General features: G+C 28.1%; 3 protein-coding genes across 3 annotated transcripts; 2 read left to right on the top strand and 1 right to left on the bottom strand.

Annotated features, from left to right (window-relative positions):
- Nucleotides 1–293: 293 nt before the first annotated feature.
- LOC132941144 (uncharacterized) lies at nucleotides 294–1,986 on the top strand. Its single transcript, XM_061009072.1, has 6 exons — nucleotides 294–389; nucleotides 613–792; nucleotides 862–975; nucleotides 1,352–1,483; nucleotides 1,608–1,750; nucleotides 1,818–1,986. Exons 1-6 carry the CDS (start codon nucleotides 294–296, stop codon nucleotides 1,984–1,986), a joined length of 834 nt encoding a protein of 277 aa, XP_060865055.1.
- On the bottom strand, nucleotides 1,496–17,348 carry LOC132941143 (DNA polymerase epsilon catalytic subunit 1). Its single transcript, XM_061009071.1, is given in 31 exon segments — nucleotides 1,496–2,216; nucleotides 2,297–2,429; nucleotides 2,522–2,733; nucleotides 2,798–2,927; nucleotides 3,003–3,265; nucleotides 3,330–3,464; nucleotides 3,541–3,672; nucleotides 3,674–3,745; nucleotides 3,840–3,924; nucleotides 4,027–4,237; nucleotides 4,383–4,522; nucleotides 4,627–4,966; nucleotides 5,029–5,195; nucleotides 5,276–5,448; nucleotides 5,522–5,602; nucleotides 5,604–5,724; nucleotides 5,781–6,208; nucleotides 6,389–6,700; nucleotides 6,763–7,161; nucleotides 7,215–7,365; nucleotides 7,424–7,626; nucleotides 7,697–7,934; nucleotides 8,728–9,169; nucleotides 9,232–9,784; nucleotides 14,406–14,652; nucleotides 15,496–15,733; nucleotides 15,794–16,116; nucleotides 16,343–16,572; nucleotides 16,650–16,868; nucleotides 16,965–17,097; nucleotides 17,170–17,348. Coding segments are annotated over 31 exon segments (6,729 nt in total). The 5' UTR covers nucleotides 17,226–17,348; the 3' UTR covers nucleotides 1,496–2,054.
- Nucleotides 13,208–14,375, top strand: LOC132941465 (LIRP-like). The gene is made up of 3 exons (XM_061009529.1): nucleotides 13,208–13,347; nucleotides 13,489–13,678; nucleotides 14,129–14,375. Exons 2-3 carry the CDS (start codon nucleotides 13,495–13,497, stop codon nucleotides 14,314–14,316), a joined length of 372 nt encoding a protein of 123 aa, XP_060865512.1. The 5' UTR covers nucleotides 13,208–13,347; nucleotides 13,489–13,494; the 3' UTR covers nucleotides 14,317–14,375.
- Nucleotides 17,349–19,106: the final 1,758 nt, after the last annotated feature.

The following is a 19,106-nucleotide window of genomic DNA, read 5'->3' as shown; positions in this document are numbered from 1 at the left end:
TTTTTCTGGCTCTCGAAATTTTTTTATTAAAACTGTCTGGACCGCCATAGAATTTGATTGATGACCCAAGCTTTACATCATATGTTTGTAGAATAATAATTGAAACCTGTAACTGGTGGGAGTTGGTTGTCATGGATATATGAGTTTCGCTATAGTTTGTTAGTTTGTTACCTACATAATATTTAATGTAAAAATTAAAAGACGATTAGGTGTAGTGAACAATAATCAATTTTATTTATTTTTGTTTACTCACTACGTTTGATCAAAAAAGATAAATACAAAAATTTTACATTATGTGCACAACGAACTCTAAGAATAATAATAATAATTATGTGACGTCTTACAGAGAGGGTCATAAATTTATACCTAACATACCGTTCGAAAGCAATGTAAGAGCAACTACTGAATTGTACGTTTTATAATATTTCACCAAATATGTATAAATTCTTAAGGTCGGATAAATTGCCTGTACAGTCGAATTATGAAATCAACTTTTAATTTATTATAATTCATTTTGGTCACTGTACGACAATATTAATGTACACATTATTATAATTAACCTAAGCATAATATTTTAAGAGGGTAAACAAATCATGTTTTTTCCCCCTATAGGTATCGTCACTGGACACTGGAATTGGATCGATGCCCAATATTCCAGAGTTAAGGCTATGGAATTATGACACGTCGACCAACGTTTATCATGATTTTAAAATTAATAACATGGACCCTATGCAGAGATCTACGAAATTAAATGTTGACCAAACTCACTATATCATGCCTCAGTTGGAAAAAGTACAAAACATAAAAATACATCAATTACTTTTAATGTTTGAAAATAATATACAATAATTGTCATTGTAGTATTGGTCGAATCCTCCAAAACCAATGTTCATACCACCATCCGAGTACATTGATGAATATATACAACCAAAACTGATGTCAAACATCAAACAGATGCCTACAACAATGATTTGTGTAAGACCCATAATTAAATGATTTATTAAGAAATTAGTAGGCACCTGGTTGCATAAGCATTCACTAAAAATTATCCATAGTAAGGTAACACCAAGTCCAAGATTAAACATGATTTAATGATCCATGGTTACAGTTGCGTAATTAGGAATTTGGTTTGGGGGGGGGGGGGGGGATATACGTTTTTAGCAAACATGAATGGTCATCATCAATACTTTGAACAAAATGTTAACGGTAAAAAAAGTTTTTTGGGGGGGGGATCCATCCCCCTAATTATGCCCCTGCATGGTTAGTCCATTAAATTCTAGTGAACCATTAAATGAATCAATTTTTTTCTAATGCAATTAGACATTAGAATTTAGTTATTATTGAAAAACAGGTTCAACCAACTCCGGTTGCACGTAAACATCTTGACACAGTACAAACGCTAAAAGTTAGTGATGCCGGAGCAATCAAAAAAGTAGACCCGTATGTTAGTACGCAGAAGTTAGATTACATCGAAATAAATCCAGTGAGTACCAAGTCCTATATTGTATATTTTATTGAGAGTTGAAATCAACAGATTATTGAAAAATAATATTATAATAATATACATTGGTTTGATTTACATTTATACATTTAATATTTAACATTAGGATATAGCAAAACAAATAAATTCTAAATATTCAAAATTACAACACAGTACACCGGCGTACAAGCCGTTTTACAATGAACCAATATTCAATCGACAAAATACCATACGTTTATTGCCTAACACTTTAAAACATGTTCCACACAAGTAAATTAAATTTGCAAATTGTATTTGAAATAAAATTTATTAGGTAAATTGTGTTTTATTTTTTCAGTTGCCTCACATCTGAAATGAGAGCTTCATATAAAAAACCATTTCATGCATCAACATTTGTTGATACTGTAGAAATGCCAATATCCATTTCAAGGAATCCAACTTTGTCTCAAATATTGTCTGTACCTGGGATGTACACAACTGAATACTCAATAATTGGTGGCAATTAATAATACACAAATTTATTATACAATAGTAAATAGCTAAACGATTATAAAAATATAATTTTACAATAATTTCAATCTAAATATTGTTTTAATATTTGTTGTAGTAGAGTCATATCATAGTAATCAGCAATTGCTTTAAATGTCTTTAGATATGACATCATATCATTTCTGGGTATCACTGTTGTGTAATTACCAGCACATGAACAATAAGCATTTAGATTTTCCATTTTTATCTGTAAAACAATAGCTTTATTATAACAATTCACTGAAACAATTAAAACAAATAAATTTGTAATATTTATTATATACATACTTCTGAACATTTTGTACATTGCAGATCTTGTAAAGTATAAGCCATTACTTTTCTACCAAGTGCATCAATCAAAAAATGTTCAATCAGCATATTATCATAACTACTATTGCAATTGGGACATAGCCATGTTTTTCTGAAAGTATCATATCGGTACATGTATTATTTTTTATAACATTTGATTTGATATTATTGGTTTTAACTTTTATTTCTGAACAGTAAACATACTTTCCATTAAGTACACTTCGATGAGAATCTTTACACAAATCTATGTCTCGACAATGGTTACAACTTTTACAAATTACTTCAGGTAATGTCCAAGAAAGACATGGGTCTGTCCAATCAGCTTCATCACTAAAATTACCAACAGAGATTAAGCGTAATAGATTTTTTTTTAGCTTCATAATATCTTCTTCAATTCCAAAATCCAGTGAAAGTACCTAAAATATATTTGACACACAAATTAATACCATAAGCAAATACTTCTTAGAGAAAATAACTCACTTTGCAAACAGTTTTCACAAATTGCAGAGCTGGGTTTAAATGTTTTCCTTTATTTTGCAAGAATGGTGAAAGCGTTTCCTGAAGCTCTACATCCAACACTGGATATTTTTTATACATTTTTTGTGTTATCCTATTTAGAACATTATATTATAATTATTGTTGAATTAAATAAGGTAATATAATTTTATAAATGCTTTTAATTTACGAGAATAATCTTGTGGTAAGTTCATCTGAAATTACAGTTTTTGCATATTCTGCTATACTTTCACATGATGCAACGCCTAACATGTTACTTTGGGTGACTTGTGATAAAGATTCTGAAATACATTTCAGCGTCGCAGAATCAATTGATCGCATGTGTTTATAAATTGCACTCATGTAAACAGCAATTGTTTCTTCAAAATGTTTACGAGCGTGACAAACATTAGGTAAAAATTCAGATATATTCCAATTCATTTCAATTCCAACCTAAGAATGTATGATATAGAATACGTAAATATTATTTTTATTTTTCAGTAAAATTCAACATTACTTCTTCAATATCAGGTCCAGGTGCTTTGTGTTCTTTGAGAAGATGTTCAACGTCTTCATTAGACATATCAATTATATCACCCATCGCTTCTTTTAATTTATCAGAAAACTTAGCTTTTACTCCAGAATAATTCCACTGTTTAAAATTTTAAAAGGAATTATTAGATGTTAACGGTGGTATCATTAACAATGGTTATAAAAATTAGTTTTACCAAATCTAGCCACATCAAATATTCCCAACACGGTCCTAATGATATTTGTAAGCTGTGGAACAATTCTTTGTTGGTAATGTTTTGTACAACATAGCGCACATAAAAAATTGCATCTTCAAGTGATTTTTTTTTTGGTACATATCACTATTTTATTAAAGTTGGCAAATATTATAGTAGAACCAAGCCGTTTGAATTCTGCAATTAACTTTAAAGACAATGGTAGGTATCAGTCATATTCATATTATGTTATTATTTAATAAAAATATATTTATAGTATTTTATATCAATACAGTACTCACTTGCATAAAAAGTTTTCTCATCAAACTGTAAAGTGTCTTGCGTAAAGCAGGATCATACAATAATGCATTTGGTGATCTTAGCCACCTAAAAAATAATTCAAAAATGATAACTCAATTATATAAAAGCTAAAGTATTTGTTTAATGACTGATATAGTGGTTTGATACATTAAATTATATTTACATTACCTATAAAAATGTACCATTTGAAAATCGGCAAATGGATTTTTGTGCAGCACAACATCACGAAACCAAACATTTACCATTGATCGTAAAACACGAAATGCAGCTGAACACAATGCTATTTCATCGTAGGTTGGTGTAACAAATGTTCCACCATCCATAATTTCTTCAAGTGAAGCTTGAGGTATTTGATCAAATGCAACACCAGCACTTGTGCCTAAAATATGTATTTATAGAAGATGTTCAATTGAATATAATAATGATAGTTAATGATTTAACTAGAGTAGATGTCTCCTTCGTGAATCAAAAGGCATGCATACATACAAAGAATACAAATTATATGTTGTTTAAATATTATATACCTTCAAAATCATGAATATGATGTGACTGTAATAATGTTGTTACAGGTAATGCATCAATTTCAAGTTCTATACAATAGGAAGTATAACAGCCTTCATTATTGACGAGCATACTTGAACTTTCTTCTGAGTCCATTAACATTCTATTTAAAAAAATAATAATAATTGGTATTAAATATAGGCAATAAGTATAAATTAACTGTAACAATATCATAGTTTAGTTACTTATACAAATATGGATGATTACCTATTGTCGTCTGATTCACGACCGCCTAAATCGGGTTTATCAGTTTCTGAAATCCATAACACAAAGTTGTGTTTCATCAAATGTCTAGCAAAGAAAATATCTGATGCAAACAATGTTACATCCGCAGGTAAATTTCCAAGAGGTATTTGTAGGTATCTGCATTGCTCCAACATAATATTTATATTTTCTGGACTATTTAGATATTGGTTAACAATCAAGCTGCACCCTAAACGTTGCCATTCCATTTGAGCGTACATAGAGGCAGTTGAGTCTTGTACGTGGAGAGTTACCACTGGGAATTCAGCCATTATTGGAATATTGGACAGCAATACTTGACTATCTACATTTACATACGCGATTAATGATTAAGAAATAACATATTACATAGATTTTTTTTATTACCTATTGGGGACTGAATTACCAGCATGGTAGGTCCTCGTTTTTCATCCCTATATGATTGAAGAGTTCTCTGTATCTGTCTGTAAACTTGCCTCTCTTCTGTTTCCACTCTAACTTCAAAAGTGACATCAGATGGAGGAATATTTGATTCATTGTGCCCACGAGAAATTCTTAAAACATAACATAGGTAAAGCAAAAAAATTTAATTAATAGAAAAATCTTAAATCAATTATTTATCAAAAAATATTACTTGGTACTACGTTCTTTGCTGTACAATGTGTTTAAATTTGCCATGCGATTTGTACGAACTGTATCCGTGACCCAAACAAACGCTTTTTTATTAGGTGTTAAGAACAGTGCATACATGGCTCGTAAACCTGTTGGTGCTTTATTGCAGTACAAGAATATATCTTTTATAGAACTCTAAAAATAAATTTATCAATTGATATTTAATATATATTTGATAGATTCAACTTAAGAAAAAAATTATACAAACGTTAGTTAAATATTTATGAGACACTTGTTTCATTTGTTCTAATGAAAAATTTCCAAGATCTGGCAATGCGGCCATTTTTTTTTGCTGCTTCCAAAGTAACAGAACACATGCATCCAAGGTTTAATAAAGCCCTTAATTCAGGCGTAACTTTGGTTTCATATATTCCTTCAACGCCCGGTTTGGATAGGTTGCACATAAAATGACTAAACAGATATTGAGTGTAAAATTATTTTAAGACCAAAACATGAAAGTCACTTACTCTTTAGTTTCACCAAAATCTTTTTCCAAAACTGTGTACTGATACAAATTTAAAATTGGTCTGGCCCTGGGCAATATCATGTTCACTTTGGTACAAGAAATATGCTTTTCACTAACATCAATCTCAGTTTGCCTCTGATTTACATAAAAGAATCTAGGTACATTCATTCGAATATTGTGCAACTCATCTCCAATCATGGCCCAAAGTTTTAAAACACCGGGTTCACCAGACTGACACACCTGTATAATTTGCCAAGGTTGACTCAACAGCGTTTGCTGTGCTCGTCTTAAAAATCCTCCTAGTGTACCAGCACGTCCTTTAGGAACATGTATTTGATCGTCCCGCATACGTTTCCCATGTTTACCAACTATTTTAGCTCTCATTTCAAGTTGCCAATTCCATTTTTTCTTTTGATATACAATCCAATTCTGAAAATATTATATCAAACTATAAATAAGTGACAATTCTACACATTTTTTATTGTCATAATTTGTCAACTTGTTAAACAAAGAAAATATTTAAATAATACAATACTGTTTTCAAATATAATAATTATAGTTTATACTTAGAAAAAATAATCAATATTTGATTTTAAATTGTATGCAAACCTGAATATCACTGGCTGGAGGTGGTGGTCCTAATGCTTCCTTCCAGTTTCTAGCATCAATTGGCGAAGGGTCGCGTTTACGTTTTTTGGTTACCATTGGTCTTGGTCTAATTTCTACATGGTTATTATCTTCGTTTTCTCCAAAATCTTCAATATCTTGAAGTGCATGTTGTTCAGTCAAATTTTCTTGCACATGCACAGGCATTGCTTGAAACATAGTTGTAATTTTCCTTTGCTTTAATGGATCAGCTTTCATCAACATTTTTTTATGCAACCAATCAGGATGTTTGACTCTTGGGACTGGATTGGCAACCTAAAACAAATTTGAAAATTTAAAAATTTAAAAGAATTTAAAAGTAACAACAAATTACTTACTCCTTGCAAAGTTGCTGGAATAGTAATGATTTTCTGAATGGTGCCACTTAAACGTTCTATATAGTAATCCCAATCAAGAACATCACGAATATCAATATCATCAATTGAATTGTCACCAAGCCATCTTCTCAAATAATGTCTCTTCACACTTAACTCAGATTGAAATATAGCTAAAGGTATAGCTCTTTGTGTAACTGGAGTACCTTCCGGTTTTTTGGATATTATAAAGCGACAAGCAAGTCCTTTGTCTTTCACCATTTGATCGCCTAAAAATTCAGCTAAACGCTTAGCTGTTGATATAGAAGTTGATTTTTGAGCTCCATAGTCTTCAAGCTTGCGGCTCATAGAACGATTTTCTGATATCAGTTCAAACAATTCAGAATCTGGCATGTTTTTACCCTGTAGAAAAACATTTTTTAGATTTTTTTATTTAATTTACATTTTATGCTTACTTTAGAGTATAAAACATCTAGCCAATAATCAGCAACAGTTGCGACACTTTCATAACATTTTTCTAATGTATCACCTTTTAAGAAGGCTTCAAACACTGATGATTGAAAAATCTTAATAATTTGAAGTTCTCCCCTTCTTTTAACTTCAAAACTATTAAAAGTTCAAGGTTCATATAATTTAAAGTTTAAACCGTTAATATATTACTTACCCTTTTAATTCTGCTAGTGATTTATCTAAATTAAACACGGCATAACGTTTTTTTAGTTTTTTCCCTTCTTCTTTAGAAGCTGGTAAGACCATTGCTAAATAAGGACCATCAACTTCAAAGAAAATAGAATTTTCACTTCTTTGTTCATAAATTAGATTTTTTGAATCAACTAAGTCATGATAGATATGATTGGTAAAATGTTCCTAAACAAGACTTGTGATTAATTTTTATTAATTAAGTAAATAGAATTATAAAATAATTTATTCCACAAACTTTGACCATTGAGTTTAAAACTGCATTTGGAAAAGATACAGTGAATTTAGTTTTTTTTGTATGTGTTGATTTAACATTATAATTTTCAGGAAATGTTGATGGAAGTACACACCATATACCATCGGTATCTAATTCTAAAGGCCGCCCAATTTTCTCAATTATTTCACGAGCTTTTTTAATTATAGCAGCACCAGTACAACACACTATTCCAGCCATTTCCATGCTATGCCAACGTGCACTGTAAATAAATCAATAAGTTAAACAAAATAGTTAATACAATAAACTATTTAATTATGTAGTTTAGGGTCAAATTTAATAGAATACCCATTTCAGGATTTCCCCTTAAATCATTTCCATGGAAGGGGAAGAGTTTGTTCATATTGAAAATGCACACATTAATATATATAAAATTATAATTAATAAAAATAATAGTTTGCAACAATATGTATGTTATTAAGATTTAATATTCAACTCTATCTGTCACATTTGGATATAAAGTGGATTTGAATGTACAAAGCCAAACGTAATTTATTATTTTTAAAATAGTAATGTGGAACAGGGAATAATCACTTTATCAACAACCTTCAAAAGTGCTCTACACTCATCCCAAAATTGCTATCTTTTATAATACAAAATTAATTTATTGAAATAATTATTGTCTGTAGTACAATATTTTACCTAGATTTTAATATTTAAAAATAAGCATATTATGACATCACAATATTACATTATACATTTTCAATGTTATGCTAATCTAAACTTTGCAAAAAAGAATAAATCCAGATTCTGTACTTATTGTAAAATACTTTAAAAATAATTTTGTTAAAACATATTACTAAAACAATAAAATATTGAAAATTTGTAAATATTTCTGACAAGAACACAAATTGTAAGAGATAATTTTGAAACATACCTTTTTAAATGTTAAAAGTGCATATATTTTTATAAAAAAAAAATATTTAAGCTAAATGCTAAAATGAAAGCCTTATGTTATATTAATGAATCATTTTAAATACATGATAATCAATTACCCTTTTCTCATGACATATCCGTAAAATGAATTAAGAATACACTTGTGTGCTAATTGTAATGAATCATATAATATTTCACGGTTTTTAGCTGATTTGATTTCAACAGGATCACCAATTGTTATTGCTTCAGATATTTGTTTTTTAGCAACTTTGCAGAGCCCTTTATACTCATAACGTCTATCTCTGAATGCTCGTACTGTATCAACGTAAAAAGAATTTTCTTTTTGACAAATAGTTGTAGAACGTTCTTCAATTTTGGTTACGTGAGTTTTTTTATATACTTTGCGACAATACTCAGTCAATCGTTTCTTTTCCCAAGTGGCTCTTTCGTCTCGTCTTAGTTGATGAAATGCTCTAGGAGGGTCATTAGGAAATTGACCGGGAAACTTCTCAGTTTCTAATTGCTGTTGGATACGTTGAAACTCGGTTCTTGAGGCAGGCACTAAAATCAAATAAGTAAATTAATGATCATTTTAAATAGTTTAACAATATATTATAACATACTAAGTTCTCCTCTCCATTGCCAGGTCATAGTTCTTTGGCATTTAGCACCTGGAATATTAAAATCACAAGCAGCACAAATTTCTTCATTAACCATAGCTGAAGGTTGTAATCGATTAGTAAGTATAATATTGGGGTACATAGCGCCAACATCCAAATGGTATATTAATGGTTTCAATAATGGATAAGGATCTGCTTTTAGGGCTTCCAATTTTTCAACGACATCTTTCAATATTTCATCTAAATTTGTCACACTATCCATAGGAACTTTTTCTTCTTCTTCAATTGCAAATTTAAATATTTCAGATGCCTTCTCAATGAGCATATCAAAAGCTGATGTATCTAGTCTAAATCTACAAGGTATGTCAGCTCGAAATACACCAGATTCTAAAGCTTCCACGTGGCCACCAACATAAGTCTCTTGATCTAATACGTGGCCATCGTCACTAAGTTTATTTAGCTCTTGTTCTTGTTTATTTGGAAAGATAATGTTTGCATGAAATGCTTCCACCATCAAAAGACTTTCGCATAGAGTTCCAGAACCTTTTCTTAACACCTAAAATGTATACATAAATACTTATAGTAAAAGTTTTTAGCTTAATGATATATTAATTGGATTGAACATTTATTTATTAGCTCAACTAATAATAATAAACAACATACATTTTAAATAAGTACTTCATGTGGTTTAATTTAGCAAAATACTACCTATTACTTATTAATTCTAGTTTTGGGTGTTATTTAAATAAATTAAAGAATTGTGTGTTATTGTGTTATAATAACTTCTGTAAAAATTATAACCTATAAGTATAAGATATAAAAGTTATAAAATTAAAACTGAATCTTTTGTTATTACATACAGTAAACCCTCATTAATCTGGACAGCCGTTAAATACCACGTAAACTATATAGTTTGTGCTGCAGACTAAAATAAACATAAAAACAAGTTCCATAAATTGTCCATAAACGCATGTTATTGCGATTATTTTGTTATCGAGTGATAATAGTAGAATGCAGGGCCTAATACTATACTGCATTATACCTTGTATATTATAAATTATAATACATATTTTAGATTCTAAGCGGAGTGATGAATGTGGTGATTTTAAAGTAAACATTTTCAAAAACGCTCAACTTTATTAAAAAAAATTACAATTTAACAACTTATGAGGAACATTGTACTACTTGTACAACATTTTCAAGTTTTTAACAGTACAAACATTTTTTATCGACATAATAAAAAAAAAAAATTATAAAACTAAAAAATTTCTCATGCTTATAAACACCTCAAAACGAGTCGCAATATTTGGAAAATTGTATAGAAATTGCTAGTAGTATTCAATAAAAAATACATGTGTCTATATTATTTTTTATAGTTAAAAAAGAGTTAGAAAATAAAGTAACTAGTTTTACATAAAAATCTGTTTTTTCTTAAGAGAATGTCAGCGCAATATTTGTTTTCTCTCTCTGGCCAACGCGCAACATAGACAAAATGCATTTACGCAGAATCATTTTTTCTATGTTTTTAAGTAATCTTAGAGTATAATCACCCATTACAAAAAAGATAGAGAACAATATTTTAGAGAGAATGACATATCAATTTTATATTTTATTGTAATTTGACTTTGTAATTGAATTAGGAAACTAATGTACTTTGGGGGGTCAAAAGAAAAAATTTCCCAGTAGTTTTTAAAGCGCCGTGAAAAACAAAAGAAAAATTAAAGAAAAATTAGAATTTTTAGGGAAAATTGATTTTCGACAAAATCGATTTTGGTTTTGGTGTAAGTATGTAACTCAAAAACAAATGTATGTAGATACATGAAATTTTGACTGAATGTTTATATTAGCATTTTCTATACACCATAACATTTTCAAAATATTTTGACTTATTTTGTGCTGTTTACGGACATTTTCAGTTTACAATTTTTTTTAGTTTTTAATTCTATAAATATCAATAAAATTTTATTTGTTGGGTGAAAAAGCCTGAAAATTTAATAGAAAGCTCCAAATATATAATGTTTGAAAAACAAATGAAAAGCATTAGAAATCCAGTCACAATTTTTTTTATAAGCATTTATAAGCTCATATATTGACAAAATAAATTACATTTTTATAAGCGTTTGAAGTTCATATTATTAAAATCATTTAAAAGATTGGATATTCGTTCGATTTTTCATAATATAAGGATTTTGAAATTTGGGTGTAATTCTAAAACAAATAACTGTAGATTCATGAAAATTTAACTGAATGTTTATATTTTCATTTTTATAGACACCATACAATTTTGAAAATATTTTGACTCTTTTTGAGCTATTTACGGACATTGTCAATTTTCTAGTATAACTGTAAATATAACTAACCGTTGACTTGCCACATGTTTATATTAGCAATTTCCATGCATGATGCAAATGTCCAAAATATTGCGACTCTTTTGAGCTTTTTATAGACATAAGAAAATTTCGAGTTTTTTTTTTATATTATTGTTTATTAAAATTTTTTTGTTTGGTCAAAAACATGACAACGTAATACAACGTTCTTTATAAGTTGTTGTTAGTGGAAGTTGAAAAAAAAATTGAACGTAAATCCACGATAATTTTGAGTGTATGTCTAAAGTTAAAATTTTGACAAAATTCATCAAAATCACGAAAATTGGCAAATTTCTTATATTTTGTTGTCATTTAAAAAATAATAACCGTAGATACTTGAAATTTCCATCAAACATTTATTTCATCATTTTCTATACATGAAAACATTTTCAAAATATTTTGACTTGTTTTGAGTATTTATTGAGGCATTTTAAATTTTAAATTCGTTTAGTTTTTTATTCTATAAATGTCGATAAAATTTTAATCGTTGGGTCAAAAAGCTTGGAATTGTAATACATGGCGCCTCACACTTACAATATCAGTTTAAAAATATTAAAAATATATACGAGCGCATTTAATGTCCAAATATTGACAAAAGTTATCAAAATCTCGAAAATTATTAAATTGTTTTGTAGTTAAAAAATTATAAAATATTCAATTTTTATAGGTAGCTAAGGAATGAAAATTTAAAAGAACGATTTTCATAAATAGTTCAAACTATAACAAGCAAATCTAAATATATAAACACAGTTATTTTTTATATGTTTGAATATCCAATGTCTTCAAAATTTGACTTGCTCGAAACGCTCTTAAAAAAATTATGTTCTTTTAAGATATATTTTTTTTTGATGGTATTTTATTTTGTTTTTCTATTTATTGAGTCAAATGTTATCAACATTTTAAAAAAAACATGCACAACTGTATTTTTGTACTTTAATATGTATAACCAAAAAATGAGCAAACATTTTAATCTTTATAGTTATTGTTTTATGTATTATAAAAGAAAAAACAGAAAAACAAAAATTAATTCAGTTAAGAATAGTTTAACATTTTTTTACAATTATCTTAGAATTAAATCATACAATACTCAAACAGTAGTAAGACTCTAATCAAAATTTGAACTCTTTACTCTAATACTCTCTACTTTTATATAGATATTTACAGTATTGAGTTATTTTTCACTTATTAGGTATGGCAGTATAAAATAAATAAATTACCCAACATTAATCAATCAACCTAAATGATGTTCTGTATTTAGTACAAATATCTATGGGTTTATAATTAGCAAAACAAAATTTAAATTTAAAAATATGTACATCATAAGTGGATAAAAAAATTTGTTTAAGTAATTGAAATATATTCAATCATTTACTAAAACTCAACTGATACAACACAAGACATGTGACATTTTGACGCGTTATTAATCTTATTTTATTTACCTTCAGAAGTTGTAATTGGGTAACGGGAAAATGTAATAACAACCATCAACATTTAATATATGTCAATCAAAAATTAAATTAATTTTCCCTCTAAAATTATTAATAATCTTGACCCTTGTTCAATCATCACCTTAATGTAACTTGATGTGTTTTAATTATTTACAGTTATTGTGTCTTTATTTAGAACTCCTACACAATATTAAAACCGGAATGACATCGTTATATAAAAGACCAACAATGGCTGACAATAATCACTTATCAGTTTACCACCTTTCAAAGAACCACATCTACATTCATTAAAACATTCATTCAAGGTACGTAGTTTTTTAAATATTTACCAGTATTATAAGGATATTACTTTAGTTTGGTATTTAAAAATTGTGTGATTGTTTCTGACAATCTATTTAGAGTAACCTGTAACTTTTTTTAAACATATTTTTTTTTTATATTTTTAGAATACAATGAAGATAAATCTATATTTGAGTTCACTCCTCTTGACATTAGTCATCAAAATTGTAACATCCGAATTGAAACTACCACCTCAACAATACTGTGGTTCTAGATTGGCAGACATAATGCAAGTAGTATGCAAAAACAGGTACAATACCCCACGCCCACCAATTGGACAAAAAAGAAGTAAAATGGGTAAGTCCATAATGTTACATATTATATACCCTTTTTAAATAACCTAAGCATGATAACAAGTGATTAAATTCAAAGTAAAATTCTAGCAAGGTTAAGTTCACTAAAAACACTGTTGTTGATTCAAATTTAAAGGCATTATAGGTTAAAAAACTTACAATATTTCAAGATTTTTAGTAAAATTAAATATATCAAATTAAATTTAAATATGATAATATCATTGTGAATAAAATAATTTAATTCTATCATATTTAAGATTTATATAGAAATTTAAATTCTACTACATAATATTATGTAATATATTGTTATTAACTTTAAAATTTATTTTAATTTACTATGTAGTGCTTATACATTTTTTAAAAATATTAATGTATTATTATTGTTACAATACAAAATAATAATAATAGTAATATGGAATTCACAACAATACGTATTTTAATATTTTATTAATAGATTCAGAAGTATGGGATTACAAGGACCTAGAAGACTATAATGCAATTGACTATCCATACCAACCTAGGCAAGATTCAATGTCATTTATGCCCACACGTATACTACGCTCTTCTAAAAGAACGATCATCGATGAATGCTGTCGCAGACCCTGCTTAATATCTGAACTAAAAAGTTATTGTGCTAATTAAGACTAATAGATTTAGTTATAAGTGTTTTTAGTTGCTGAATAAAGTTCTAACTATTATTATATAAACGTAATATTTATTAAAATCCATACCTCATCGGGCTCCATAGGGATGATAGTGCATAAAGCAAATATGAAAGGATGAACATATTTCATATATAAATAATAAGTAGCAACGGCATCTGACACTGAGTAGTTAGAAAGTACTTGAGGTTCATCCGTGGCTAGTCGACACATGTCTTCTGGATCAAGCTCAACGGGATCATAACGTAATTTTGCTTTAGCAACTGCTTTTAAATTTTGTGATCCTACTGGAAGGTAAGAATCTCGTTTAACCCAACTAAAAAATTAAAATATTCCATAATATTAAACATTTAAATATTCAATAAATTAAATTCTAATTAGTAATTTATAATATCATAATACCTACATTGTATTATAGAAAAAAATTACTAATATGTAATTTTTTTGTTAATTAATAAAAAAATATGCAGAACATTATGGCAGTCATACACTAGTAAAATATTTTATAATTATTTTAGCTATTACTAATCAAGTACTAAAAAATTTAACATTAAAAAAAAAAACTACTAAAACTTTAAAAATGTATGATCTGATATTTCCAACTAGGAACTTTTTAATACTTTTAATAGATAAAAAAAGTTGAGTTGAGTCAAAAATGAATCTTTATCTTGAACTCAAATTAATACTAAAGGAATGAAATACAGATTTCTGTAAGACGGAAACCCAGGTAACACGGACAATTTATTTAGTCCCGATTCGAATACACATAATGAATGTGAACCCCGTCAAGTCAAAAACTCTAATAAGACGGAAAAATTGGATGGCCCCAAGTGATTCCGTCTTAGCATAGTTTTACTGTATTAAAATCTTTTTAATAACAAATTTTAAATGATAAAACTAAACTTATTAATAAATATGATACATATTTTAACTTTTAGTAAAAAAAAATTGGATGTTTTATTAAAATATGATAGAATAATAAAATTATGTCATACATTTTATTTCTACACATATTAAAATTTTTTGTTTATATTAAATCTTAATATAATCTTTTTTTAAGACATTATTCATGCTAAAAATAATTTATATAAAATAAATAGGTATATAGTTTAACCCATATTTAAATAATGATAAGGCTTATTTATATGTTGTATCCTACCATAAGCAATCCATATGCATAGCGGGCCGACAACTATAAACTCCAGCTGTATTTTTAGAAAATCCTATTTCTTGAGACATATTTAAATCATGAACTGCTGCTCGAGTTTCCACAAATGGCCAATCAAAAAAGTCACCATTGTATGTTACAATTATATGAGGGCGAATTTCCATTATGTGCTCAAAAAAACGATTTATCAAAGCCGCTTCATCAGGTTCATTAAAAATAATGAATAAACCTAAAATTTTCAAGCTTTAGAATTCATAATATTAGTATTTTAGTAAAATTACTGAATCACCTTCAAATTCTGGTTTTGGTGTATACTCAAAATCAACAACATCTGCAGATATAATTTCTCGATTATTAATTAAATATCCTTGACCATCAATCATATATGAAATCATCATAATTTGATCTGTATTTGCATCAGGAAATTTAAGTGGAAGTTTTGTGGTTTCAATATCAAATGCCAAAACAATCATGTCAGGTCGGTCTATAATATCATCGCGTTGAGTAAATGTTGCTTGGTTATAGGGTCCACGACATTGAACTGTATACCACAATCCGGTGAATATCTTTAAATCTGTAGATACTCGTATATGATATACTACATCATACTCTCTAGAAAAATTCTTAACATTTTATTATATTTTCATACAAAAACAAATGCAAATAGGTTTTTCTATTCATACATTTTTAAAAATATTTTGGCACTTTTTGAGCTATTTTTAAATATTTTGAATTGCCAACTTAATACAGGGTTCATTGTAAGAGCAATATATCAACCTTATTTATTATTATATATAATATATTATGTATCTAAATATAAAATGATTTAATGTATAACCTGATATCAATTATATTTTCCATGTGATCAACTTGCTTCTTTGATGAGACTACTTCAGATAAATTAGCTAAAGATTCTGTCAACATTTCTGTGTAATAAGAATTATTTTTTAGTGCTAAACGATTTTTACGGACTGCTGGCATTATAGCTTGGCGCATTTTATTCATTTCAGTAACTGTTGCAAATGAAATTTTTATATATCTTTGTTTTAAGCCTATCAGATGATTTGGCTAAAAATATAATATTATAATTTATTAATTAATAACATGACTAATAATTAGATTATATACATTTATACAATCATTACCAAGTCTAGGTCTTCTTTCATGACAGTGTCAATACTTGTAAAACTACCGGCAAATTTTTTACTTATGTAAGCAACAACTTCTTGAATATATTCTTTTTTAGCTAATAGATAGAAATATGGTTGAAATGGTTGGGTGACTCTAAATCGAGACCCATCATCTTTGATGAAATAATAATCAACAGCAGCTACCAAACGTTTATCCTCATCAACAATTTCGGTCTACAAAAAATATTAGTAATTATTATTATAATCAAAAACAAGTAATAACCCAGAACAGACAAAGAATATTACTCTTTTAATGCAAATATTACTTACGCTATGCATGTTGATGAGATAACCAGTATGCTCTTGGTAATCTTTAACGCGTAAAAAACCATATTTGTTGTCAATCAAATCATTTTCTATAGATTGCTTCAACCGAACATCACTGGAATCTTCTTTGAATTGGCTTCATAAAAATATTCAAAATATAAGAATCAAATTATAATATTATACATGATTGTGTTAAATAGGTACATACTTAAAAAATGACTTCTCTAAGGGTTTAACAAAGCGACCTGTATTCGCAGGGGCCATGTTTGCATGTTAAAATCAAAACGCGTTCACTAAATCTAAGTTCAATGTAATCAAAACCATAAACCACAGTCAATACCCAATAGTAAAATAATAATATACTGAATAATACCTAAATTCTGAATAGTAAATAGGTACAACCCAATTAAGATAATACATTGAACAAATTGGCGGGAGTTTTAATCATGGATGAAACATTATTCGGTGTTTATTGATAACATTTTGATATTGGGTACGATTTAAGATAGTACTATCTTTAATCGTGTATTGGGCGGAAAAAATACCAAATGGACAATGGACCATAATAATATCATAGAAATCTATGCATATTGCATATTTGAATAATTTAAAGGGGTACCTATACTGACAAATAGATCCCGGGTCAACGAGATAGAAATAATATAAATATATTTAATTCTTTAAATTTTTTTATCTTGAATATTATTTATTTATTTTAGTTTTATTTATTCTTCAATGGGCCCCACTGAACATGTTCGTGATTCAAATGAATACATTGTGTTTGTAATTTGTATGAATAAAGTTTCTCGTTATTTGAATTAGACCAGAATTAGACACGTTTTAAGATAATATTTTATATCGTTGACTCAGATCAGAGGAATTTAATAAAAAGATTACTGCTCAATCGTTTTATTTCATTTTCACCATGTAGAATAATAGTGCCTCTCGCGTACGATTAAGTATACGTTATTGCACAATAATTTTATGCATGACGTGTACTGTATGTACAAAATATATTCAACGTATAAGATACAGTATACAATAATGAATGGTTAGGTTGTAATAGAACATATATGTTTCAGGGTGCTATAATTGCAAAGTTAAAGGTCACTTGGCTTAAAGCTGCCGTTAGTGTATTATTTATATTGCACATCGAGCGATTATATCCATGCCAGAACACAATATCTTAATTTACGGACGTGACAATACAGCTGATGTTGTGATTATTAGCTATAGAGTGTAGCCTCTAGCCACTAGAGAATCTTCCTTATTAAGGCATTTATTTTAACATTTTTGTTCAGAATTAACACCTCAGGCATCTCATCAAATTTTACAAATGCTGCTCATCACTATTCGTGTTTTTTAATATGCATACTGGACATTTCTATGACTGGGTTTTAAATCCTCAATGTGATACTGCATCAAATGCTTCTGAAATTTTCGAAAGGCGCCGTCAACCAAGTTTTAAGTCAGATGGATTACAACTTTTAATTTTAAAAAAAAATTAATTATTTCATGCATTATAATGAAGATATATTTGGAAAAAATAGGTAGTAGACATCTTTATTTTGTTAATGGACAATGGACATGTATTGTCGAATTGATTTCACCGTCCATTTATAAAGACGACTTTCTTTCCACCATAAGAGGACGTCATATGGCCCGATACCCGCATGCTGTATAGTCTTGTATTAAATATTCAAGACTTGCAGGCTATACAAATTGAACAATTTATAATTTTTTGACTACGAATTAATTGCGGTTTTGTCAAAATGTGAATTTTAAATGCTTATAAGAAATAATTGTTCCTATGTAGGTACCGTTAATATTTTTAATAGCAATAATAAAAAACTACGAGGAACCACTTGTATATTAAGTTTTTAAGCTTTTTGATCGTACGAATAATTTTTTATCGACGTTTTTAGAAAAAAAACTAAAACTAATCAAAGACAATCTAGGTATAAGTGAAGACTGTCTAACTATTTTAATAATACTACCAACATTTTAACAAATTAAAATTTTTTTTCTCGATTATTTTAAAAAGTAGGTACTGAGAATTTTCATTTTCAACCTCCCAAAAATATCTCATCTACATCGTGATGGGAAATTAAACATTGATAATCACTAATCAGGTATTAAGTCAGC

The sequence above is a fragment of the Metopolophium dirhodum genome, chromosome 3 (assembly GCF_019925205.1).
Source record: "Metopolophium dirhodum isolate CAU chromosome 3, ASM1992520v1, whole genome shotgun sequence".
Classification (NCBI taxonomy): domain Eukaryota; kingdom Metazoa; phylum Arthropoda; class Insecta; order Hemiptera; family Aphididae; genus Metopolophium; species Metopolophium dirhodum.
The sequence above is the reverse complement of the archived record's forward strand: the minus strand, read 5'-3'. Positions and strand labels throughout refer to the sequence as shown.